Source organism: Idiotropiscis lumnitzeri, chromosome 10, assembly GCF_059441095.1.
Source record: "Idiotropiscis lumnitzeri isolate Australia: NSW breed Sydney's pygmy pipehorse chromosome 10, RoL_Ilum_1.0, whole genome shotgun sequence".
NCBI lineage: Eukaryota > Metazoa > Chordata > Actinopteri > Syngnathiformes > Syngnathidae > Idiotropiscis > Idiotropiscis lumnitzeri.
In genome coordinates this window covers 18431656-18459369 of record NC_142400.1, presented here as the reverse complement: position 1 = coordinate 18459369, position 27714 = coordinate 18431656, and the positions used below count along the sequence as shown (strand labels likewise).

At 39.7% G+C, this 27714-nt stretch overlaps 1 protein-coding gene and 2 long non-coding RNA genes across 10 annotated transcripts in view; 2 read left to right on the top strand and 1 right to left on the bottom strand.

Moving 5' to 3' along the window:
* Positions 1–27714, bottom strand: part of plecb (plectin b) — a 115750-nt gene that overhangs the window by 26070 nt on the left and 61966 nt on the right. For 3 of the 8 annotated variants that reach the window (XM_088305780.1, XM_088305781.1, XM_088305775.1), the window contains exons 2-8: positions 15267–15328; positions 10654–10743; positions 9309–9386; positions 9081–9185; positions 4356–4522; positions 1401–1516; positions 320–423 (exon numbers count right to left, since the gene is read on the bottom strand). In XM_088305780.1, the coding sequence (XP_088161906.1) occupies positions 320–423; positions 1401–1516; positions 4356–4522; positions 9081–9185; positions 9309–9386; positions 10654–10743; positions 15267–15328 (722 nt within the window). Of the gene's footprint in view, positions 1–319; positions 424–1400; positions 1517–4355; positions 4523–9080; positions 9186–9308; positions 9387–10039; positions 10076–10653; positions 10744–11268; positions 11284–15266; positions 15329–16914; positions 17364–27521; positions 27568–27714 lie in introns of those variants that run through there. The other 5 variants (XM_088305783.1, XM_088305776.1, XM_088305782.1 and 2 more) reach the window with 5 other exon arrangements.
* On the top strand, positions 5159–8840 carry LOC148329572 (uncharacterized). Its single transcript, XR_015845538.1, has 2 exons — positions 5159–5759; positions 7488–8840. It is a non-coding gene; the product is annotated as an uncharacterized LOC148329572 (long non-coding RNA).
* On the top strand, positions 16485–21370 carry LOC148329571 (uncharacterized). The gene is made up of 4 exons (XR_015845539.1): positions 16485–16625; positions 16764–16855; positions 20842–20958; positions 21071–21370. It is a non-coding gene; the product is annotated as an uncharacterized LOC148329571 (long non-coding RNA).

Here is a 27714-nt window from a genome sequence, read left to right as displayed (position 1 = left end):
ATTAACATTCCGATAACAATTTACCCGTTACAATCTCTAAAGTGATATCTTTTCCCAGGATGTCTAAATTTTCACACATGCAAAACATTCTGCTGGTATTCCTCTGTGTGACTTCACTAAAGAAACTCAATAATGCGGAAGTAGTGTAACACAAATAGTAGAGCGTAATATTGTCCAATATTATGCTGTAACGCCTTATTTTCAAATGACGGTATCTAGTAACGATACAGCACAATACATTGTGCAACAAACGTACACTGACAGTATATGGCCAGATTTGCACCATGCCAGACAAATTCGTGTTCTATGTTTCACTCACATTAGCTCTCATGGTGTCGTGTGCAGCAGCCCGAGGCATGACATCATACAAAGAAGACACATAAGTGATGATAGATTTCTCATCAGGGTGGGCAACATCGACATCTGAAAGAACAAGGTAAATTGCATTACAAGCAAATCTGTATTATACATGTGGTGCGATGACACAATCTGCAAAGATGGTTGCAGATTAAATGCATTAAGAAGGACTTCTTATAAAAAATACAGTTTTTCCGGACTATCAGCTACAACTTTTTCCCACTTTATGAACACTGCAGCCTTTGATGTGACCCAGTTTATATATGTATAATTTTTACTGACAATTTTCAAGCCGTCAATAGATTTACCCATAGTCTCGTCACATGTGCGGTGGAAGAGCACACACGAGCTGTGAGAGACAAACACGGAAGCGTTGTGTGTTTGTTGCAGTCTTGAGTCAAATGTAATGAGCATAAGGAACGAGTGCCACAAATACAGCGCTCTCTACAGTGCTACTCCAATCTCTCTTTTGTTTGTTTGTTTGACAACTGACTTCCACCGTCAATGGCAAGGGGCGACAGGTCAGCAAGCCCGGCCATGTAGCAACATCTCCCACGGAGTTATAAATACATAAGTCCATGCATCCCCTGTGTCTCCCAAACACATAAACTGGCTGCTATGCTGCGTGGTGAACCTTGTCGGCTAATTGGCCTCGGGTGAGAACAAGAGAGAAAGAGGGTTTGAGACACTTCTGAGTAACTTGCTGCATTCGGCATTGTTTGGGAAAAAAAGTGCGGAACAATTTCTAAGGTAAATAAAAGTTACAAAAATCCATGTGACTTTTTTCTTTGAAAATATCCCATTATAACATTGAGCACCACCGATATTACTACCAAACGGCCAGTGTGTAGATGAATTAGTTTTTTTGTCAAAATTGTGATTTTTTTTCCCCCCTACTGAATATAGAGTTTAACAATGTGTACCTTTTCAAATAAACACAATGACTAGAAAACTGCACCAAGTATGTTCTGGTACTGCACAAGAAAATTATCAGAATTTTGCATGATTTAAAAAAATTCTAATCATTTTTAAGTCATTCATACCTTCGGGGTCCAGAAGACGTGTCACACCCAAGTCTTTCTCAGCCACGTGGAAGGCCTGTTCGAGGTTCTGCAGGTTGGTCTGGTGATACACTTTCCCCATGTCAATTAGCCTGGGACTAGGGGAACACAGGGGAATTAACTAACGAAAAAAAAAACTCACAAGTGCGTGGGCGCGCGTGTTTGTGTGTGTGGGTGTGTGTGCGTGCCTGTGTGTGCACATGTACTGTATGAATACTGCGAGTATATAAATATATAAAGAGGGGGGCACATAAGTGGTGCGCCAGTGCGCTTGAGCACTGGAAATTGAATATTACGTTCCAGTTCAAGTCTGACATCGCACTTTAGCGCACTAATGATAGGTCAGGCCAGCCTCAAATCAAAGTCAACTCAGCTGCCACAAAGATGGGTTCCATGGGGCATCTTCAAAATAAAAGCTTTGCTTAGAAAGTCCATGTGCAGTATTGATTGTTTCGCTTTCAATTTGAAGTTTCCTATTTCATAGGAGCCTATGAACAACCATTGTGGCGGCTGGCATGACGAGGTTAGCTTCCTGCAAACAGTTACATTTACAGTGAACCCCGGCTACTTCGCGGTTCACCTTTCGCGGGTTCAGTGCTTCACGGGTCTAAAAATATTCGCCGGCATTGTAGTTTCGCTGAGCGGCACGACGGGGCGCTGGAGCGGTTAGACGGCCGGCGTGCGCCGAAGAAGAGCGTGGGCGAAGAGGAGAGTGGACGAAGAAGAGCACGTTCCCCCGGGCAAGATCGGGGGCAACGTTTCGCGCGGTTCGGACCGTACCAGAGCTCCGGAGGAGGCCGGCCGGCGTGCGTGGCAGTTAAGCCGAAGAGGAGCACCTCCCGCCCGGGCACGAGCGGGGCGACATTTTGCTCCGTTCGGGACCGTACGAGAGCTCCGGAGGAGGCCGGCCGGCGTGCGTGACAGTTACGCCGAATAGGAGCACCTTCCCCGGGCACGGGCGGTGTCAAGCGGCCCCCAAGTTTAACCGAATGGAAGCTCCGGAGGAGGAGGGCATGCTCGCGTCACAGTTAAGCAGAAGAGGAGCACCTTCCCCGGGCACGGGCAGTGCCAAGCGGCCCCTAAGTTTAACCGAATGGAAGCTCCGGGGGAGGAGGGCGGGCGTGTGTCACAGTTAAGCCGAATAGGAGCACCTTCCGCCCGGGGCACGGGCGGGGCGAAATGAAACCGAGTTCAACCGAACGGAGACACGCTTCAGGGGGAGCAGGTCCGGCGTGCGTGACAATTAAGCCGAAGAGGAGCACCTCTTCCGCCCGGGCACGAGCGGAGCGCGAGGCTGTCAGTTATGAATGAATAAATCAATAAATAAATAAATGAAGAATGCCACCTTTCATTTCACTGTCATGATCCGTGCCTGTCATGCCGCGTGTTTTTGTTTTTTTAGCTGTGTGGGCGTTCCTCCAGCGATCGTCTCGCGCCATGCCGTCAGCTGCTGCGAGACGCGCCCACCAGCCCCGCACCGGATTCCCATTCACTCACTGATTACACTCACTATATAATCCACCAACACTGACTACCTGGCATCGGATTGTTATCCTACTTGCTCATGCTCCCGTACTTCGATCGTTATCTTGTTCAAGTGTTTCTTGTTGTCGCGTTTTTCTTTCATTTCGTTATCAGCTGCAGCTCGGCTCGTTTTCTGTTCTCTTTTTCTGTCGATGATTGGTCTCCTCTTATCCTTCCGTGGTAAGCAATCTTCGTTAGTCATTCCTTGCCTTTTGCAAGCGTTTTTCATTCTATAGTTATTCCCTTTTCCTGGTGCGAGTGTTCCACCAGCGCTTTACGTTCTTTCCGCCGATAGATTGGTATTATATATATTATAGCCGATAGACCCTCATAGTCCTAGATTGTAATTGGACACTGACTATATTGTGATTATAATAAATATCTTTGTATCACCACCTTTTTTCCCGTGTCTGCGTTTGGAGAGTCCTGCTCAATCCTCCAGCTCTGCTGGAGGATCATAACATTCACAGGGCACACCGGACGGCGTACCAGCAGGTAAAAGTCGAAGTAATTAAATAAATACAAAAAGAAGTAATTGAATAAATACAAAAATAATGGCTGGGGAATAAAAAAATAATAAGTTTTAATAATAATTTGTTTTTTTTTGTAATAACATGAATTTCACTCTCTCTCTCTCTACCCGTATATATATATATATATATATATATATATATACATATAAATATATATATATATTTTATTTTTTTTTTTAAGCATTTTTGAACGTGCGCCGCTACTTCGCGGATTTTCAGTTTTCGCGGGTGGTCTCGGTCCCCATTAACCGCGATAACCGGGGGTTCACTGTACTATGCGAGACAGATGAACTCATTCCAGCTGCCGGAAAGACGTTATATCCGGGTTTGATGGTCTCCCAAAATATGTCCAAAAAAAGAGGTCACTGGAAGTCTGTACTTGGAGAATTGTCCTGAGTAAGCTAGCTGATCGCAGGGTCCCATACAGCAAGTCAGACGTGGGCCATTTTTTGAATGAACTCCTTAAGCATTCAATGAAACATGACACAATGACATCAACTCATTAATGAGAATGAACCAGTATTGGAAAATTCCTAATAAATCACTACATACATTTTACAATTAGTCATTTTTAGTGTTTTGATGTATGCCTAATATTGTTAAAGAGCCAAATCGAACATATCCTTATTGCCCCCGCCAACTCCGTTTTATATTTTTCTTGAAACTGTGGCATTAGCTTGTGATACGTCAATACAAAACACCCAAAAGCATTGGACTTCTGATGTCTAAACATATTTCGAGAATATACTGTCGCACATTTTGACAAGACCCAAGGTAAATACTGAGCAAATTTCTAAAAACAATATTCAATTTGAAGGTTGATGAGTCATGACAAGCGCTAACATTAAAGTATTGACAGCAAAAACGTGAGCAGACTCACTAGTGTTTATGTATGACAGCGTTGAAGAGTTTCCCGTCCCTCCAGCTGGTGCTGAAGTTGTCACATCGGAGGCCTTGGTAACCATCCGTCATCCTCTGAGACCAGAGAAGGAGTTTTTCCTTGGCCGTCATATCTTCAGACTGACCGTTGACCTGAATATCTGAGATCTAAAATAGTACATAAGAATTGTGTAGTTACACACTGAAACAATTAAGAATAGAAACAATTTCAGGAAATGTGGAATCAATAAATCACTAGTGGATACCCAAAGTTTGAACAAAATCAATATAAGAAACCCAAGGTAAACAATTCTTTCCGAATTGACTTTAACCAGCATCAGAATATAAATCAGAATTACTCATTCACAGCCATCCCAGGTAAAATGAATGCACTTTTTGGCTTCTATATCCGTCAATGGCAGTGAATGAGTTAATTAAGTGGGTTTAAGTTCTTTGTAATGAATGCTACTACAGAATCAATGTGCTTGCTTATAGGTAAAAAAATTTGAATAATATGAAGATTTTAATCCTGAGTATGTGGTGTGACAATTTATTAGACCCCCATCCAATATTGTTTATGCCACAGCTTCCTAAATTAATCCAATGGTAATGAAAAATATCATTCTTTTCTGTATCAGTTATTACAGCAATATGATGTAGTTGCTGGAGTTTTTATTCTGGAACCATTAATGATTTCTGCAGAAATCTGTGTATATGGGATGTGGTCTTGGCACACCCTACCCTTGAGAGTCAGGCACAGTGACTCGTACTCACACACCCTCTCTTTGCATTAGTATGTGTTAGAATAATATTTGGAGGTTATTATACATTTGCCATGACGCAACTTTATTTCAATACATGGTGCACATATCATGTTGAAAAGAAGGGCGGTGGCACTTCTTCAGAAGTGAGTCTGAAGCAAGCAACATCGTGCTAGGTCCTGATAAGAGATGCTGACGTCAAAGTCAGCTGCGACCCACGACGACACACCAATGATGAACCGGACCAAACCAGCTTTTGAGAAGACGAACTGTACCACCCTTGAGTGTAATCTGATTCCCCGATGTTATAAAAGGGAATGTGTGAAAAGCATCGAGGAACGGGAGGGGAGATAAAGTTGTCAAATAAACTTTGGTTAACCTTTCCGTCTCCAAAAGAGCTGTTTGTCTCTCCTTTTAGCTCACGAACACTATATGTCAAATTGGCGAACCTGACATAAAATTGGTCCTTCAGAGCCGTGGACCCAACATACTGGAGGCGTCCAGAGGCGAAGCCGACGACCGGGGACAATCGTGGCCACGACAAGATGAGGATTCTTTCTTTTTTTGGACCTGGTCCTCGACTTTGCTACTGGATGCTGAAAGTTGAAGGGAGGCTGCGGAGAGAGACGTTCAGCTCATCTTGGGTGAGTGTGTGAAGTCCGAATGTGATGAATGAGTGTGATAAATGTGGGCATTTGAAGGGGTACGTAGTTAAATTCTGCGTTAACAGGAGGGCGGACTCCTCTGCAAGTAAGTAGTTAAATTCCGTGGGGATATTGTGGGGACTAGACAGAGTAAGTCTTTAAAACTGTGTAAAACCGTAAGAATACTAGTCAATGTTACGTGAAGAGACAGAGATAGTCTATAACACTGATAGGGGATAACAGGGGTATATCCTCCACGCGCGTTTGAAAGGGAAAAAAAAGAGAAATAAGGGGAAAAAAAGACGAGGGGAAAAAAAAAATAAATAAAAAGGGAAAAATAGTGTGAATGAATAAGTGTGTATGGAGGCTTGCAACCTCATTTTGGAACAGGAAATTTAACCGACAACTGTCTGGGAAGCAGAAGCTTGGGAATTACCTAAAACAAAGTAATTGTCAGCCTGTTCAGGGATTGGAGAACAGTTTAGGAAAACATGGGGAAATCAAACAGTAAAAAAGCTAGCAAAAAGGATCCGAAACAACAATTGACGTGTAAGGACTAGAAATTTATAGAAAGCCAATGTCCGGAAAAAGTAAAACATTTAAACTCATGGATAACAAAATATGAATTCACTGGTCAGCTTAGTACACAAAAATACTTACAAAATAAAACGAAGAGAAGAGAGAAAAAAAAAAAAAAAAAAAAAAAAAAAAAGAGGTGGAGAAGCAGCTACCAAGCCATTCATAGGTGTGGCTGTGTGTGCGCTGATAGATAACGTTCTGCGAGGCAACATCATTGCAGACATACAACAACAAAGTCTTATGCAAGAGAAAATCTATGGCTAGAAAAAGGAGCTACTTTGACTAATGGCATATATGTCAGTTCAGAGGGAAAAAAAAAAAAAAAAACAATTCTTCCAAAAAATATTTTTCGCAATATTGACACATGTTGACACACATGTCAAACAGGAGGGATGGTATGGTAAGACAAACCAAACCAATTTTATACAACATATGGGTTTTAATTTTTTCTCAAAAGATTTTTTGAAGAGCCTGTATGATCTGTGCTCGACACAATTGTCAGGGAAACATAAGCCCAAAACGAGGACAGTTTCCCCAAGCAACATACACCTTGCGCATTGTAAGAGGGTCATCTCAACCGAGACACCCGACAAGGGGAAGGTAGGCAAGCCTGGTGACTAGGTGGGGGCAGATCAATAGGATCTGAAAACATTTTAGGCCAGTGAAGAACTATAAGCCACCCTACCCTATTAGGGGTCTCTCGGCCGATATGACTTTCGCGTGGATAAAATTGAGATTTTGTGTTGTGTAGTTTTGGTTGCACTAAAAGCTGTGTTTCATGCATGTGTCCGAGACCATTACTATGAGTAATTCCAACAGCTCTTCCATCAACATGCCTTTTAGAAGTAATGATGAAATTAACACCTAATGCGGACTGCATTGCTTGGAATGATGTGTACGCTGCGATTAAGGCAACGAAAGATAAGCCTATCTTTTCTACCGATGTGGCAGTGGCTAACTTTACTTGTGTTAATCTCACAGGAACACAAGTGGTGTAAAACAACTGTACTCCAAGCAGGTACACTACTGCCACGCAGCGATGTGTGGTGGTGGTGCGGGGTACTAAATTATTTGATTCATTAAAGGACGCAGTTGGAACTTGTGCATTGGTGTCACTTCTCTTACCAGTGTCTATTTTTCCATCCACAGCAAGGGATATTCAAAGGGCAGTTGAAGCCGACGAATACCCCTATTATTACGCCAGGAAAAGACGAAGTGCTTCCTGGAGGGATGGTGATATGACTTATTTGGATGCAATTGGCCAACCAAGGGGCGTACCAGATGAGTATAAATTGGTAAATCAAATCGCAGCGGGGTTCGAGTCCATCCTTCTTTGGATTACACCGAATAAGAATGTGGATCGAATAAATTACATACACTATAACGTGCAAAGATTGGGGAACTTCATTGAAGAAGGATTTATAGCTATTAAAGAACAATTGGTCCTACGTCGTCCTTCCATCTGGGGTGACGTAAAATTGGTCCAAAAGAACAATTGGCAGCAACATCACTCATGGCATTTCAAAACCGCATCGCGGTGGACATGCTGTTGGCAGAGAGAGGAGGGGTTTGCGCCATGATTGGGGATCAATGGTTGTACTTTCATTCCTAACAACACTTCTCCGGAAGGGTCCCTCACAAGAGCCATTACAGGCTTGCGCACCCTGAAGCATAAGCTGAAGGAACACTCAGGTGTGACTACCTCTGCATGGGATGAGTGGTGGAACAAAACGTTTGGTAAATATAAAAATATGGTATTTTCTGTAATGATTTCTATAACAATGTTCACCTCAATCCTTGTACTGTATGGATGTTGTTGTATTCCCTGCATTCGCGTTTTGCTTTTCCGACTTATCTCAACAGCTCTCGCTCCAACAAATTCCAAACGACAGGAAATATATCCTTTGATTAATTACAGAAGTGCTGGTGATGGAGGAGACAGTGATGACCAAGTTGATGACGACGACTGAATTTACCTGGGAGATCCTATTCGTTAATCCAAAACGCTCAAATACATTAAAGTTAAACAAAGAAAAATAGAGGGGTTTACATTTGCTATCAAGCTAATGATTTGATGGAATTAAATCTTTGGAAATTCCATTGATGATAATATTTGGGGCAAATGTAGAATAAACAGGGGGGAATGTTAGAATAATATTTGGAGGTTATTATACATTTGCCATGACGCAACTTTATTTCAATACATGGTGCACATATCATGTTGAAAAGAAGGGCGGTGGCACTTCTTCAGAAGTGAGTCTGAAGCAAGCAACATCGTGCTAGGTCCTGATAAGAGATGCTGACGTCAAAGTCAGCTGCGACCCACGACGACACACCAATGATGAACCGGACCAAACCAGCTTTTGAGAAGACGAACTGTACCACCCTTGAGTGTAATCTGATTCCCCGATGTTATAAAAGGGAATGTGTGAAAAGCATCGAGGAACGGGAGGGGAGATAAAGTTGTCAAATAAACTTTGGTTAACCTTTCCGTCTCCAAAAGAGCTGTTTGTCTCTCCTTTTAGCTCACGAACACTATATGTCAAATTGGCGAACCTGACAGTATGTTATGGAGACTTATCAGATTGTGGTAAGAATTGAATGTGGAGAAAGAGTATATTCTCTGAGAGCAGTATTGCAGGGCGCAGTCCATTCTGATTGGATCCAAATAGTTGGGAAGAGGCAGATGACAGGTGCAGATCCCAGAGATGGAGCGATAAAATAATAAAACACAACACTGACAGCGGAGGAGACCTGGAAGTGTAGGATGATGGTCCATATTAACCCAAGGGTCAACTTGGGGTTCCCGTCTGCAATGTCATCATTTCTGATGTTAACAAGCTTGACCTAGAACAACAACAACAACAAATAAAAAGAAGACAAAAATCAGTAATTTGATCAGAAAATACAGTTATGGCACATACAATTTAAATGTTTACTTTCATTAGATATTATATTGATTTATTTTACCTGGCGGTGCTTGAGGAAGTCCAGTGCTATTTGTACATTCTGCAGTTTGTGGAATCTCATGCGGCCTTTCTCTCTGGGCTGAAGAGAATAAGATATATAATTTAAGCATTCTATTTAAAAAGCTCTGACTGAATTAAAAAGGAGAACGAAAAGGAAAGGTGGATGCTGCTTGAGAATAGAATGATAAAACAATGCTGAACCAAAGTTCTCAGGCTTGATTGAAAAATAAGTGTAGTTGTGCGGAAGTTTGGTTGTTGTATTAGAATCAGAATCAGAAATTAAGGTTTGCAGAGCCTTTATTATCACGTAATAAAACAGAAACGTGTTGGAACGTTACAGATATAACCAATTCAACTGATTAGGGTGCCATTCTATGAAGATTGTAGAAAAGTATAGTCTTGTTATTCCTTGTACTTTATTTTATTTTTAGTTGTCTTCTAAAGTGAAGGAATTTTCCAACAAACAATACATACTTAAAGATAACCGTAACAGTACTGTAAGTCTTGCTAAAGCCAGTACGCAAATATGCAATATCTAAAAAAAAATAAAATAAATTTAAAAAAATAATTATAAGACCAAATTATATACAAGAAACAATGAGCTAAATACAGCAGACAATGCAAACCTATTGATGGAAAAAGTTAAATAAAATGTAAAAAGTTGCGTTGGCGATGAACCAAATGATGGGGGGAAGTGTGGGATACGACGATCCAATTCATAAACCAACTCACCAACTGAACTCCACTGAGAATGTTTCTTTCCCTCAGCTAGCTCCAAGAGGAGCAATGAAAAGATAGCCAGATGGCAATGATCAGTTCACACAGAGAAAGGTTAAAGGGAGGCAAACGGGAGGTGAAGGAGAAGAGGGAGAACAGGAGCTGGATGCAACAGGCCATCATAAACAAAGGCCAAAGTTTAAAGTCAAGATCATGTTCACTTCTGACCACTGAAAAAAAAACCAGTCTAATATTGGCAGGGATGGACATTTGACCATATTTCCTTGAATTGGGGGTAATGCATTCATTATAAAATAAATCAAATGTTTTTAAACACAATTTTAAAATCATGTTAGATGAGAGAAAATAAACTTTGGTTTTAATACTAGTTCTGCATTGAGCAGAGTAAGTGTGTGCATTTCTTCCATAGCAGAGGTCATGTGGTTACTTAAGGGCGTTAGTTGACACTAAATCAACACTGTCTCTATTACAGTTGGAGCCAAGTAGTGCATACATGGATGACAAAATATATCACAAATACGATCAAACTAACTAACTAACAAACTGACTTAACAAAATGAGCATTTGTGTCTTCAAATCAAATGTTGGGGACATGCAGCAATACTGACCAGTTTTTCTCCGGAGAGGACCTCCAGCAATGAGATCAAGTTATGTCCATCTCGAAGGTCCTCATACAGATCTGACACATGACGCTGAGCCTACCAGAAGAAACACGACAAAATATATGAGCAACGCTGTGACACTGGTGTATCTCAAGGAGCATTGTACAGTACTTGTACTTGCTAATTTAAACTAATTGGAAATAGCATCTGAGTTGAGCACTTAGTTTGTTAGATAAGAATTCCCCTACAGCTCCGTCTTTTCTGCCAGTACAATTATACATAGTCAAGAATGCATTGCCGAAAGCAACTCAAGTCTGAGCCCTTCTAAAAATTCAGAAGTGAGGAATCTGTGAGTTAAATCAGATTGTGCAATATTAAAGTCAACTTAACCACATAAATGAAGATCTAAAGATGACAATAAACTGAAAAATCGTGGTAAGTGATGAAAGTGCAGTTGTGATTCACATTTCACCAGTGTTCAAACAAGTGGGAAGGTGAGCAATGTGAAAATAGAGCACACACGGTAAATTTGAGGGGCTGTCACAATGCAAGTATCGTATCAGCCAACCTTCCAGTCCACACATGTTTAGAAGAGCTAAACTAAAACATGCTGGTACCTACCTCTGCTCTCCAGGGCTAAATAGAGAGATTAAAAAAGATGAGTAATGTATGAAAGGAATGGAAACAGGTCAGTGCTAGAAAATTTACATTTATAATGTATTGACTGATAGTAGTTGATTTGGTGGTTGGTAAGATAGATAAAAGAGAGAGACATTTTGATTTGCATAGTCAAATTTCAGCAATCCCAAGGACCGAATATTCCTAAAGGACGGCATTGTTTGGTCTTAGAGCAAAAGAAAGACCAGCCCCTAAATGGAATGAAACAAAATTGCCTTTACACGTTAGAACAGGGAATGACTCATTTTGGCAAGAATTGAAACCACCCTGAGCAGACTTGCATCCAGATTAAGCCGCAAAGTGGCCACCAGGCTTCACTGTTAACATACTTTAACTGCTTCATTTAGACACTTGGATAATACAGTATTTGTGATGTTATGCAAGTCATGCAACTCTAGTCAAAATAATGCATTTTTTTCAGTTTTATTGACTTGCAATTAATTGTCAGCGTAAAATGCACTCACTCTAATATGTTAATTTTAATAGCCAATTTGTCATCTTTAAAGTTGTTACTGCTTCGCTTTACTTGCATATCAGCACCTTTTAATAATATAGTAATGAAAGGCGGATGTGGATTCAACATGTTACCGTAAACTACCCTAAAAGCCAAATATAACGGTTTTGTACTCAAGGTGAAAATCATTCACAAAAGACGACTAGACAGGCCCTCAATCTTGTCATCAACTAATCTGTCGCAAGCACTTAATAACCCGTGCATTTGACATTAAGTAAACATTCCCTTACGTAATCCTCTCCAACTCATTGACTGAGCAAGGAAAACTCCACTCAGTCCCTGTAGAGCCCAACCACACCCAAACTATCATGTGTTCTGTAGCCCACTAGTTTACTATCACTATCAATCACTTTTGTCAGTTTAACCTCAGCACAACATTCCATATTGTAAACACATTCCTATCCAAATGTGAGTCCTTCTCATCCATGGTTGCCATTTAATGTATTATGTTCCCCATGTTTTGTTAAATTAAATCCATACCATGTTACTAATGATCTCTTGACGAAATGTATATTTACTTTTGGGGTATTATATTCACTGGAACATTTTAACCGCTGTCTTCATTGCTTATGACTAAAATAAACATGGCAGTGTATGGTACATATTACATACAACTTGCGTAGAAAAATATATTTTCAGTCAGTTCTACTGTTGTTAAGAAATACACTATTTCGCAAATTTAATAAGAACACAAATTAATTGAGCTTCATTGATACATTGCTATCCTCTGTTTTCAAATATAGACAGGGAAAATCAAATCAATAAACATAGTGTATTTATAAATGTTGCACTTAGTAACAGATTATTTACGACTGTGGTACTGAAGTCGTTTAATTAAGGAGCCCTCAATCACGTTGTCCTATTTTGTCTAATGAATTCCGTTGACATACAATGAAGAATCACTTGACAAGCCGTTTTCTTAAGATGCAGTTCAAACTTCGTCTCAACTGGAATTCGCGATGGCTAAAATATTTGCCTGAACGACTCTTGATTTAAAAAAAAAAACGTGTTATGGATGAATTGACAAACTAATAGGGAGAGAAGCTCCGGCAATGACAGATGCCTGTCTTGCAGATGGATGATGGATGATGGGAAACTTGAGAGACGAAGCACTGACCGAAGTGGACTTTCATTCGTCAGTGGAATCGTCACAAACTGGGTCAAGTACTGACGGACCTTTCAGTCGCCGATAGAAACACACCCCGTCTGTCTCATGCTTGTTAGCGGGGCTGAATGAATCAAGGTTGCTACCTTTGACTACAAATAAGAACATTATGCGCTTTCTGTACTCTAGGTGGCAGTATGCGCCAACGAACTATAATCCAATATTGAACTAAGAAGAAGAAGAAGAAGACTCAGATTTATGGACAGGAGTAGAGTGCGAGCGGCTTGGATTGGATGGATTGGATTTGATCCTTGGCCACAATGTGGAGAGGCTATTTGGCTAGGGTGGGCTATTTTGAACTTCAAATTAAAATTAAATTAAATTAAAATCTGATGGCATTTTAGGAGTTAAAACATGGGCTCCCGCTATACTTAACAGTGAACACATTTGCAAATTAGATTGTGAAATGTATGTGGGTGTTTGTGTGTGTGTAAAGCTCTTTGGACAGGCGCAATATGATGTAGATACACTGAAGTATAGTGCATGTTTTACCATTTTAAATAAAATCGGTAACGGACTGAGGGATTGACGATATATGGAATGGCGGACCGGTGAAATTTAATGACAGAAGTAATGACCTGAATGTGGTTGAAATAACATGACTGACTGACAATTACAGTTTGGTTCGGCTTGAAATAATAAGGGATTGACGATGATGGACCGGCAAAATTTTGTCAATTGTCCACCTCTACTAGTCGGTACAACTATTGTTACAATGATGTTTACACTTGGATTTAGAGAAAACCTGCATGCTGCATTTTGTCTTTTTCACTTTTAGATGGGCCGAAATGCAAGTGGTCCACTCAACCCTGCATAGCACATGTGCTGCTGTTAGCCTCAACAACCATGAGCCACCACCAAAACCTGACACCAAAATTTGACTTCAGGAGGAACTAAAATAATCCAGATGTCTATGAGTCACACTCCAACGTTTGCAGTGACCACATACAGTAAGTAAAATAAGAATGTGTGAATAAGTGCACGTTAGTGCTGCACTCACAAGGAAAGGAAAACACTGTCCTGTGCCACCCCCTCTCCACCCGCCCATCTTGTTCAATTTCTTAGGGAGATGAATGGACCCATTGAAGAAAATGTATGCCTAACAATTCAGCACTTAATGCCTCAAGGCTACAAATATATTGATGCCAACTGAAGTGTTTCGAAAGACAAGTGGCACAAAATGCATATATTTTCACTACTATGAGGTCAGTTTTGTGTGATATATTTTACTCATGAGAAAACTCCAGACAGCCCTCATTGACTGTTTACACACATGCATCAGCTATTCATCAGGTGGCTTTCAGTTTTAGAATAAAAAAAGTGGAGAGTGACAGTGGACAAATGGTGTATACAGATTCTGAGCTGATGACTGACTGCTTCTGGCAAGCATCTCTGTTATCCTTATTTGCAACATTAGTGATGAGAACAAAGGAGGGAAATGACCAACCCACTAGCGAGTATAAATAGTGACCAGTTTATACTGTATTTCTGAAATGTACCCAAGAGGGAGAGCCAACCCGGAAAATTCAGATGTATATGTAATCTATCCTAACTGTATATGATTATAATTATGAAAATGACAAAATCAATGTATTTTGATGAAACACGGAATGGTAGATATGGTCATCTGAAAATGGTGACTGCGGAATACTGATAGACAATAGTTTTATCAGAACTGGGCAACATTCCGTGTTAAAAATCTTAATGCTAAACAAGAATATTTCATTATTTTAAAACACAATTTTAATTGTACTTTTATGCAGCTTTTTTGACTCACTCTTTTGGAAAAAAAAAACTTTTAGCAAGTTATTCTATTAGCTGTATATATGTTTTGACGATATATTTGTTTATTTATGTTTTTTTTCCCCTTTGTATACATTAATTTGATCACAATTCTTGCCAACAAAAATGAAACACGCCCAGCTATTTGCTGTGATTGCAGTTTGTCCTTTTAATGCTTAAGGGTAAATTCATTAACTTCACCACATCTGGGTTTCAACAATCATTTAACACTGTACTGTGCCTCCTGTCATCAACAGAAAATCAGCGCAATGATTGGCAGAATAAACAATGTTGAAGACCCCAACATTGTTTTATTATTTTCTTAACCGCTATGGTGCTCTTAAGACAAAATAATAGCAATAATGCGATCAACTTTCTTCAGTTTTCTCCATGAGGAGCAGTGAATGTGGATTTGGGGGACAAGTGAATGTTTTTGGTGTACATGGATTATCACAAGATGGCTTGTAAAATGGCTATTACCTTAATCAAGTGCTTGTTCACCCATTTTGTGAAGGTCTTTTTCTGTACTCGATCTCGTTCATCTGCAAAATACAGAAGCCACAATCAAACATCAGAATAAGTCATTACCTGTACATTAATATAAACTTCCTGCAGAGTTGTAAGATGGAAACAAGTAGTACTGAAGGGCCATTGTGTTCCTTGAAACCCTACATCTAAATACAATGCGCACAGAGCGATAGTCAAGGTTAATACATTAAGTTTGTTTATATGGAGAAAGTGAACAAAAAGGTGCGGTTGCTCACTTAGTTTCATTTCAGGACAAACATAATTTGCCAATATGTGAAAAACACCAGACAACATATGACTACATCTGAGTCATACTGCAGCAGTGTACATGGATAATGTATAAACGGTACACCATTGTTTCAAAGACTTTGCAAGGAAATGTCTCAATCTGTCTATGCTTGATTCATGTGTTAACACACTGTCTCTATATGACATGACATGGCACACAGTACCTTGTGCAGAAAGCAATTACCCAACAAGACGCAGCAAGACTCAGGAACACACCCATTAATGCAAGTATAGTACCTGTATTTACCACCTCCTGTTGTGTCTCTTTGGGAGAACGGGTACAAACCCCAAGGTGTGTTTTACCAACATGTATTACTGTGTCTGCTCTGAACTATCAAGCCTACAAAGCATTAAGTGTATGAGGAACAGAGGAATTTCTAATACCACATGGTGACTCACCTACACATAACTATTGGCTCGCACAGCAAATCTCATATGAGCTCGAGTGACCTATGGCCATCCATATAAAGACGTTTATCTTATCAGTTTAAAGAGAGTGATGCAACCACTGCATGACGACACACCCAGTAACAGGTAAGCAAAGGGCAGAAATACAATTCCTCCACAGTAGATGCCAAATGCTGCATTAGTTTCCTAACACATTATTGAACTGTATAGAACTGGAAAGAGGTGGAGACTACCGACTAGAATACTACGTAGTGATGGGAAAAATATTTTTTGTTGACATGAACTTAATTGAACGACTTGTGCCGCAGAGTAACTCATGCATGTTTCCTAAAAACTGCTTTTGACAAGAGTTACTCCTTAGAAAATGGAGTCAACAATGCATTCGACCCTCGGGCTGTTTCCACTTCTGCACCTTGACATTTGGCTTTATAAATGCAGGATATGCTTGCTGATAGGGGCGAACTCCACTGTCACCAGACACAAACCCAAAAACCAAAACAGTCTAGCAGCCAACAATATTTGTGGCTGGTATTAGTCCTGAGTGTGACACAAGAGAAAAGTCAGCAGTAGCAATGTCAGTACAAGCTACAGGATTTCACTACTGCATGGCATGAGGTATGCATTTATCTCTTGAATAACCCACTTGGCATATCATGCACGCACCTTAGAGCACTGTCTTATTGTACTGAAACTTGAATGAATCATACTGTACTTACGTAAAATCAAATAAACATACAGCATTTGGTTTTGCAGATGAAAATTCAACTTGCACCGAACAAAGTGAGCTATGAAGAAAAATGGACGGATGCTGCAGAACAACGTATGACTGACCAACGCAGAGTAAAGTAAAAGGGACTACCTTTAAATTGTTTTTGAAAGGCATTACAACTTGTCATACTGGTACCTTTCCTGGTGTCCATAGCCTTCAACATCCCCTGGTAATAGATTTCATCTGAGGGCATCCTCTCTCTGCCCATGCTGTCAGATGAAAAATTCCTGTACCGCTGATGTGAAGACGCCATTTTTTTGTCACGTCTATCTCACACAAATAATATTCCTAATTTCAAAATACCATTGGCGACTAGTTGCAAATATGATCTTGCTCTTGGCTCTATCTGTCCTTTGGATTGTCCCAACAGTCTTGTGGCCCTGCTTCTCTCACTACTTGAAAAATCTACCAATTCCTCCTTTCTTGCTTTTGAACCTCCCCACTCCAGGACTGGGTTCAGGTTCCCCCTTCTTTATCCTCCTTGTGTGTATTTCCTATCCGTTTTCTCTGCTCACCGAGTCCCTTTCATAGTAAATGGTGCCTGTGGGCTATAAAGTCCAGGCCTGTCTTCCTATGTGTCGTTCCGAGTGTGTATTTAGTGGAGGACATTGTGGGTTGGGCTCTAAACACACCCTAAACCAGAAGAGGAGGGAGGCGGGAGAAGTGTGGTAACAAGCGTGTACTATCACTTAATCGTCCCATTTGTGAAAAATATCACCCACACCCTCTAGCCGAGTCAAAAAGCAAAATATAGCATATTTATATACAGATAACCCCTGCTATTCGCAGACAAAAAGGACCAAGCCACAACCCAAATAATTGACTCCTTAAAATGACTTTCTAATTACATATAGATGCCACCAGGTTATAATATATAAATTATTTACCACATACATACCATCTTCACGTGAGGTTCATCAATGGTATTAACTTGCATATTACATATTGTCTTTCAATTCACCGTTTGGCATTTAAACACAATAATATATGGCTAAATTGGTATGGTACATTCGTCTACACACGCAACTGGTGGCTGCACTGAGAGGGAAGCAGAAGCATACTTTCAGCTTTCATTTTCACTGAGCATGAGACACACTCAAGGACCACCAACAAAACAGAACTTCTTAAATGCAGACAAAAAAAAAGCTAGCAATTTTTTAAACTTAACAACACCAGCAACATTCCACTGGTTGGCACCAATCAAATTATAGTGGATAGGTTCCCTGAAACAATAATATCATAACGCATCAGTTTTATATAATCCAAAATATCGAATTGGGCACACCACAAAGATGTGAAGATTATCTGTATTTTTCATTTCTCATCTTTTATATTGAACTGACAAACACACACACAAACGCTCACCGTGTTAACCATTACTTTTGTACAACATCCCTTAGAAATTGGATGTTGGTGACAAAAGACAATTGGCAAATAAGTGTTGAGTTACGAAGGTTCTATGAGGAAGTCCGGGGGTCCGATGGAGACGCAATAGTTCTGACTTAATCACATTTAATTTGGCCTGGTCTTTTCACTTAAAAGAAGATGTTTGACTTGCTGCGGTCAACAGCTTTAAGAGGTAATCAGCAAAACGGCTCCGACTAATGACACATTTCCGGTGTTGTGGAATTCAATCCAAACATATGTATTTATTATTTCCTGTGCACCAGTGTGTTTTACCTTAGAGGTGCAGTGACACACCAGTGATTAGTCAAAAAAAAAAAAGAAATGGAGAGAAGTTGCTTATTATATTGTTTCCGACTTTAAGGAACAAAGACTTTTGGTTAATGACTAGGGATGGGTGAGTACCGATACTTATTTCAAGGTATCGGGTTCTCGTGAAGAACCGATACTTAAGGCAAAAATATATATCTGACATGGAATAGTCTTCCTTGCCAATAGGTGCTACAATGCGGCCGTTTGACACATTGGTAAATTATTGTGTTTGTCAGAAAGTTCTCTATTCAAAAATGATCTGTCATTGTGTTGATTGGAATTTTATGAATCATAAGTACTAGTGTTATTGGTTAGTACTCAAGAGTGAAAAAGGGCTAAAAATAGTGCTATTGAACGTCCCTAATAATGATTTTTGAGTTGTTTTTTTAATATAACAGTCCTCTATGTAGTTACGAAAGCTGGATTGGAAGGCAGGGTGTTTCCTCCTGCTAATCCCATTCATTTATTTTTTTTATTCTTTATTTTTTTTTAGCCGTGAACTGACTATATATAACAATGTATCAAATTTCCCCACCTTTTCTGACACAGCTTCTGAGGCTACCAAAGCCATTTTTCTAAGGTGCAAAGTACTAAACCCAACCTGTACGAACATGAAAGCTTTGAATGTGTCACTATGGGTGTGGGTGTGTATGCTCATTTTCATCTACGATTTTAAGATCAAGAGACACACCCTTGTAGTTCCATTGAATGTCTAGGCAAGCTTAGGAATTCAGGAGTGGTGCAAGGGTGGGAATTTGGAGCGAAAAAAGGAAAAATAATCATGGTTTGCCTTTTAAAGGAAGGTGCATATAGCATTGTGTCTGACACTGCAACAATGTTTTATTAATAATAATAAAAAAAAAATTCAGACTAGCCTTTTTTGTGGTTGGTTTGACAGGGGATGGACACAATATGTGAGTAATCGTTCCTTAACAATTAGGTCGACTGTGTAGAGTTATTGTGGAGCATTTGCCTTCATTCTGCCCACATGCACCACAATCCAGCAGTGTTGGGCCCAGTGGCAACTTGAGCAGAATATTTTGTTCTGAGATGATGTGCTTTAAGATGTCCAGCTAATACAGTACAATATTTGAATTCGGCTTTGCAAAATATAAAAATTATTTTTGAAATCACAAAAACTGAGTTAACTAAGTTAAAATATTTAACTGCGTTGAATTTTTTTTCAAATGAATCTTGAGATAACGCTTTAATTTTGACAGCCCCAGTTTTAAGAAATTATCAATTAATGAATGTCCGAAACTCTCTCCTTTAACTGTTTTGAAAGTTATAGTGTTTAGCGCAAACTGTTGTATTTATCTAAAAGGTTTCTGGTGCACACCAATACTCATTTTGCTGGACATAATAGGAACAAAATGATGCTCAGATTTTGAGTGGATATTCCACTAAATAAACTCTTGTGAGGAGTCATTGACCACAGGGCATCAAGTTAGCTTTGACAGTGGCATTTGGTCTTTGAGCTTCTCACATCAGGGGGGCGCACGCAGCAAGTCATGTTCGAACGGCTCAGGTTTTATACTGGATGTCTTTCCTGGCACAACCCTCCCATTTATCTGGGCTTGGACCAGTATTGGCATTAAATTGGACCCCATTTATTGAAGCTGTATGAAAAGAATCCATGAACCGTATACAGATAAAACCAACGTTCCGTCAGTGGAATATACTGTAAAAAGTCGAGCTACTCATGGCAAACTCTGAGAAGATCCAAATCATTGCTGACAAAGATACAGCAACTGTGGAACATTGTCGTCATGAGCTCTTTCCTCCTCAAAGGAGACGTATCATTAAGGTCTCAAAATGCCTAGTACTTGACTCCTTCATTAAAACCAGATGGAACACCCTGGTCTTATACAAGCAGTCAGAGCTTGGGAAAATTTTAAGGCCAATATGGGTTTTCGCTACATCACGAATAATACTGAATGACAATTTATTTTATGACAAACATGCATTTTATTATTTATATTACGATATTTTGGGGAGTTCCTATGTTTTGTACACAGTCCACAGATGAGGACCCACCAGTGGTTTTACACTGGAGTCTGCCTGCCTGTCATCACTTTAGAGCATGTTAAGTAAAGGTTTGGCCACATTTAGCATTTTCTTGTCTTTATCATATTAAATTATTATTAAGGTCGAAATGTGTGAACGTTCAGACAAACACCCACAACGGATACAATGATTAAGGACATTCCAACATATGCAGGCATTCATCTATAAATGCGCATTATATTCTTGTTACTATTATGGCTAACAAAACCTATATTTAGGCTGAGGACAAAAGAAGGCAAATTTCACTATTGCTAATAAAAATGTTGCACTCCTTTGAAGTTTTTCCGAACAGATTCTTTGTGAGGGCTGCTCAACACTGGCATTGATTCATTGAGTCACATTTATTGCTGGGCTCATATTTCTTCCATAACGGCAAGTCTTCACTGGTCCATTCAGGTGAGAGCGTAAATACTATTGCATTATCTGGCCCACCACACCTCAGCCATAGAAAAAGGAATGTTGATAAAAGTAGGAGTGACCTAAACACACCCTCTGGCTTACATTACAGGGATATCTTTCTAAGAAGAGGAGGAGAATATTGGAAAATGAAAGCCAGGACCAGATAGCTAGTACATCAATCACATCACATACCAGATTGGAAGCCTGCAGTCCTCTGCAATACCAAGCACCACTTTGATGAAAAGTTCTACTGATTAAAATAACTCCAAGATGTTATCCATGTTCTCTCAAAACTTCATTGGGTTCTCCCGAGTCGATGTGCCCCTCATCTAAAATGTCATTTGGCAAATCCTGGGTGCTCTAACAGTTAACATAAGTACAATGAAATAAACACGTTGTTCCTTTTAAAGAGTTTGATCCACTTAATTTTTTTTTAACCATACTGCACACATTCTTGCACATAAATTTAAATCCTTCAATTACTTGAACAGTGGATAAATTCCCAGAAAATGTCAACTTCTCAATAGTTAGATTTTATATGTTTTTTTTTTTTTGTTTGCTTAATGTTTCTGATTGTGTTTGCCCTACTATTTATCTTTTTTAAATTCCCAAAATGCTGAAAATGGTTATAAAAACAACACTAGTGGTAGCTGTTTTCGTGCACTGCATTACAAATTGGATGGAGCTTCTCGTTATCGTCCATTCACACTCCAACCGATGGCCAACATCTCATTGAGATGTCCGAATTCAGTGTCACAATCCATCTGAAAAACGAATTGAACTCAACAAGCCTCTGGATTAGACCCAACAGCTGAGTTTTAAAATAGCTCAGCTCTGAGTTACAGAGGCCTGGAAAGCCACCAAACGTCAGGCTGGCCATCATGTCAGTCGTTAAAACTGATCTATTTAACTTGGATAAGCATGCAACCTGCTGAAGACCAGAGCTGAAGGCAGTGCGCTTGCATTGGCTTGAAAACAGCGCCGAGTGTCTCCCTCTGCAGGTCAGAGAATCAAATATCGCTTCATCATGGTTGAAAGTGAAATGAGGTTAGGTCACATTTCCAATCAATTTGAATTGAGGTTGAAGAAGTTTTAATAGATGACAAAGGGATTTAAAGTTTATAAAACCAACAGCTTTGCTCAGTCAGTTCCCACTTATTGTGTTATCAAATTTATGCAAGACAAGTAGACAAGTAGTCTTGCTAACATTCCTCTTTTTAAATTTTTTTTAACTACTCTGTAACAACTACCAAACGTATATCCAATCAAACTGCAACAGTAAAACACAAATCACAAAATTACAGTAGGCTGCCAAAATGATATGTCCTTCTATAAGACTTCTGTTACGTTGCCTTAGTCATGAGCCAAAAACAAAACAAAACAAAACAAAAACATTCCTGACCAATGAATTTCAAAATTAAATAAATGTAGATTTATATATCTAATTCAAATTGAGACAAACTATAAATTTCAATTACAGATGTAATCAGTTAAAGAAAAAAAAAGCACAACCTAGATCAATAATGTGCCATTTCCTTAAATACTAATACATTTTGAAAAATAGAGGCACATGACAAATGGCGACTCTATACATTTAACAACAACTTGACATTACAGACGGGAGTGCAAGTCATTACTGTATTCTTTGCAAGACACACCACACCTTCATGCCTGACAAGTTTGCCATGGAAAATAAAATACTTTCCAAAAGCAAAAAAAAAAAGGAATTACAAAAAACAAAAAAGAACTACACTTTGGCCACTAGATGGCAACAGTATAGCAACAACCAACCACCTGCAGTCATTTATTTCCAACAAAACAAGGAATATCTAGTTGGGTCAATTCTAACAGTCAGCTACATCCATGAATACTCTACAATATATTTCTATCAATAATGATGATTTCATATGTTTTGCTTGTTTTTTATTTGCGTACGATACAAAGATTTCTTTTAGTTTTTGCAATTAATTTCTCTCCAGCTGTCCACAAGATCTCAACCCATCATATATTCTATTTCAATAAAGTCTAGTCACTCTTTTACCTTTTAAAGGCCTTTACTGAAATACTGTACATTAAATTGAATAGAGCAGAACAATTAATTTACTTTGACCATCTCAAGACTTCTTTTTTAAAACTGTTTCCAAATCCTTAATTGCTTACCATTACATTCACGATGAGATATATTTTTTATTGTTATGATTTCATTGGAGCCTTTCCTTACTCTGGCACACACAATAACTATATTTGCTCTAATTGTTTTTTGCACTGGATTACTCACGTTGAAACTGTCCTCCCATAAATGCTGGGACAGCCATAGCATCATCAGAATAATTATTTAATAATAATAAGAATTATTATTTAAGTCCACAATAGTTATGGGGCTCTATAACATACAAATTGCACAACTCTCATTCATGGAAGGAATGTTATATGAATCTGATCCTCACAAGGTTTTTCCATGTCCTGTCATGAGTAATACAAATTAAAGACTAGAGCCTGATTTATTAAGATCGCAAATAGCCAGCGCTAAATGTTGTATTCATTCTATCTTAGTGGGCACACTTTAGGTGGGCGTGTTGTGCATGATTGTAATCTTTTGCGATGATCCCAAATATCAGGGGGCTAAAAATAGGTTTGTATCTCACGCTAACAAAACTGTTGGCAACAGGTGAAAAAGTAGTGGCAAGCCTGGGTTTACAAGAGCGTTTTACACTTGTTTTTTCGCCATTGAACATTTGTGAGAGCGCCACAGAGTTAGAGAAAAATCAACTGAGTGCTTTGATAGTTTTAGGGAAGCCCACAACCTAATAAAAGCGATGTTATACTTGATTTAACTCACATGAGTGCTGTGCAAACGGACGTATGCGCCCATCCTGCTTCATATCGCATTTAAAACATTGAAAGCAGACCTGGAAAACTGCTTTTGTTGAGGGTGGCTCAGTTAGCTGATATGAGCCACTTGACGGACGGAATACATCATCGTTGTATTGCGTGACTCTTTGTGACTCGATCCAAGTCAGTCCTTTGATCATTTTACTTTGATCGTCTTCGTAAATCAGGCCCCATGTGTACTTAAATCAGCAGACTCTTTTAATGACAACCTACTGTCGCCAGTCAATTTTAGGATGGGACCATTTATGATCGGGCAGCTCCAAAGTCATCTTCGGAGGGAAAAGTCATCTAAATATGCCGAATTTATATCTTACAAGACAGTGACCTCTGAACTGAGACTGTAAATGGAAGTCTAATCTCATGTTTCTCACAATCACCTTCTAGGTGCTAAGAGAGAACGAATGTGTCAAAACGAACTGATGCTAAATAAAATTAAATATGACAAATTAAAAGCTCTACTAACTACTTTAAAACAAGTCATGCAGGGGATGTATTGCAAAAAGTTCCCATGAATGACTCACTGAATTCCACATGATCAGTACTGATGACATGATCAATACTGCAAATGCGAAGGTCCTACAATGCTGCGAAGGTACCGAAATATAAAACTGTTTATATTCATTGGAGACTAATCGCTCAGAAGAAAAGTAATCAATTTAACAGTACACGCTGATACGTTATTTAGGGGGAGGTGGACTCTTTGCTGCAGAGATGGGAGTAAGTGTGCGAGTTGCAAGTAACTCAGTTCATGTTTGAACAGAGTTGAGCTAAACTGTGAAGTAGTTTATATGATAGCTAGCCACACAACAATCAGTAGATTGGTCGACAGAGAATACTCATTTGGGGAAAAAAATAGGAATGGAATGGGGAAGAACACACGACACACCTTTTGTCATGTGTTCCTTTGTTTACAGTGTCACATTCCACTTGCTTGAATTAATCAGTGTCGCTGTGGTAGGACATCACGATATTCACACAGATGACTGAAATATTGCCATCATCCCGACACACCCTAAACTGTACTTTGATGTGCTCAATTGTACCAAACTGAACTAAAGAACCCCTGTGGGACCTACTCATCAGGGTTAACTCACTCGCTGGAGCAGCGGACACCAGAGGCCACTCTACTCATTCCCTTTTACATGGCACTGGTCCACCTTGGTAACAAAAGAATGTTAATGTCAATGTTCTCACATTTACATGCGCAACACAACACACTGGGTCCAAGCTGAAGCACTGCTGAGGACGAGGAAAGAAAATCCCAAAGGTTTGGTATTACGTGCTCACGACTGCAATAAATGATAGTTTACACAAAATGCATAGCTGTCACCAAAGCAGAGTGAAGACCTGAAAGCCCTGCATGACGTCTGCCTCTGTTCAGAGGTGCAGGGTTCGATTCCGGCCTTCCTGTGTGGGCAGTTTGCATGTTCTCCCCGTGGTTGCGGGGGTTTTCTCCGGGTACTCCAGTTTCCTCCCACATGCCAAAAACATGCACGGTAAGTTGAATAAACTCTAAATTGTCCCTTGGTGTGGGCATGAGTGGTTGTTCGTCTCTGTGTGCCCTGCGATTGGCTGGCAAGGATTTCAAGGTGTACCCCGCATATACTTCCTGAAGATAGCTGAGATAGGCTCATACAAGGGTGCAGCTTTTCTGTGGATTTTTCTTTCACCGCTCTATAGTTCAGAAAATATGCTAAATTAATCTAGATTTTTTTTTTCCTCTTGGGCCTGTTCTATTTTATTTAGCAAAGTTGTTGTCGTGTTAAAAGGCATTGTTTTAAGAATCTGTTTATGTAACTTTATGTGCATGCACTGTACAAAATCATTCTGTTTTTGGTGTTGTTGTTGTTTTTTTCCCCCCAAAAGACTTGCTGCGGCTTATATAATGGTGCGTCTTATATTCCAGAGAATATTTACTTTGCTTGTATGGATAACACAACAAATGTGCTCACATCAGAGCCTTTCTCGGGTGGCCCAGCTAAAATTTTAACTCCAGGTAGTTATTTTGAAAATAATTGGAATGCCTCAGTGGCTTTCTCAGACAGAGACACGCAGACAGCATTATTGTGCTAAGCAAACGTGACAAAACCGGTTTGGGAGGCACGGTTGTTGTAAAGGTGTCATCTGTAACTCTGCTGTAAAACGGCCTTCCACTCGGTGCTCTGTTGGAATCCTATCAGCGTCAACCATGCCTCGGCAACACGGAATCAATCAAGTCAGCTCCCCATTATCACAAAGAGGGTTAATTATTTGCAATTACAATTAAAAGGAGATATTACTATTAGATCTTAGAGCCACAACACAATTTTAAAATTGTTTGGGTGTCAGAAGAGAATCTAACCCCCCAAAAAATGTACAAATTAAATGTCATATTTGGTATACTGGACCAAATGTTCTGAAATTTAGTTCAGTTCTCTGTTGACTATTGTGAACTACTTTTGAGTCATTTTAATCCAACTTGCATCTCCCTCACCTTGTTTTTTTCGTCTTTTCTCAAACTTCAAAATACAATCAGAGTTTGCAGGCATTTCTTGGAACAGAAGGTAGAGTGGTGGATGAGAGAAAGAGCCTGGTTAGTGGTGACAGGTGGGGCCTTCATGGTTGGGGGAGGGGGGTCAAAGAACAGTGTGATGGCATGGGTGTGGCATTTTTTTTCTTTTTTAAGGAGACCCCGTGGAAGAATTCCTGCTGTTTTCTCCACCCTGAAATCGTCCATCTTGGAATTTTTTCCCCCTCTGTCCTATTTATTCAGCTGTCTCAAGATTTTAGTGACAAATGACACACAGTTCAAACCCTCCTCTTTCAATGTATTCTGAACTGTAATAATCTAAATCCAGGTTTAGATTTTAATCCCTATAGAACTATTCACATCTATTTCAGTTGCAGCTGTTTTTCTGACACACCATTGAGCCTTGCAACATGGACCATATGATGGGCTGGCCATTACCTACCAGGATGACATTCTGGATATCAGAGGCACAGAAAATGCAATATTGGACCATGATAATCCTGCAAAATCACACCATAGTAATGTAAGGCATATTATTAAACCAACGGAAGTGGATGGGTTTATTAGGTTAACGTAATAGGTGACACAAACTTGCAGGCCCTTATGTTATCATTACAATAAGCATTAAAAAAAAGTGCAAGATCTGGAACGAGATGAATCTTGTTTTAATAACTTAATAAAAGCACACAGTCTGTCGGTCCAGAATTTCACAATAAACCAAATTTAGAAAAATGTAAATGCTTTTAAAGTTGCCCATACTTTTTGTTTTTGTAGGCAACAAACAGTTCCTAAAAGTAGCAAGGGATGCAGGTTAGGCTGATGGGCGGCGGCTTTGGCCCAGTGCCTTCCATTGACACATTGTCGAATGAAATAAAGCAGTAGTGCAGCCAACCTTAATTCAATCCTTTAAATGCGACATGGAATGTGTGTGGCAGTAGCTGCCAGTTGCTGTTAGTGTAATGTGAACGCGCATATACAGTGCGTACTGTATCTAGTGTGTAGTGCTCGTGTTAATATGCGAGGGAGCTCCAGGATCACAAGACTTCCACCTTCATGTTTGCCAAAAGAATTCTGACAGCTCAGTACTCGACAAACAGTCAAGACAGAAAGACAAGACTAGACACATCGACACCACAGCAACCCCAATCTGGTGACCTACCAGGTATGATCTTCATCTAAGAGACGATAGAGAGGAGTACAGGAAGACGAGGAAGGAGAACGCGAGAAGTGAACAGGACCGAGGGGGGATGAACAGCAAAGGAGAGGCTGCTGTTTGTTTGCGCGGAACTGCCTTGTTTCTCCCTTGTGTTGACTTTTGACAGGCTGCGCCTGCTGCTCGGATCCGTCAGCCT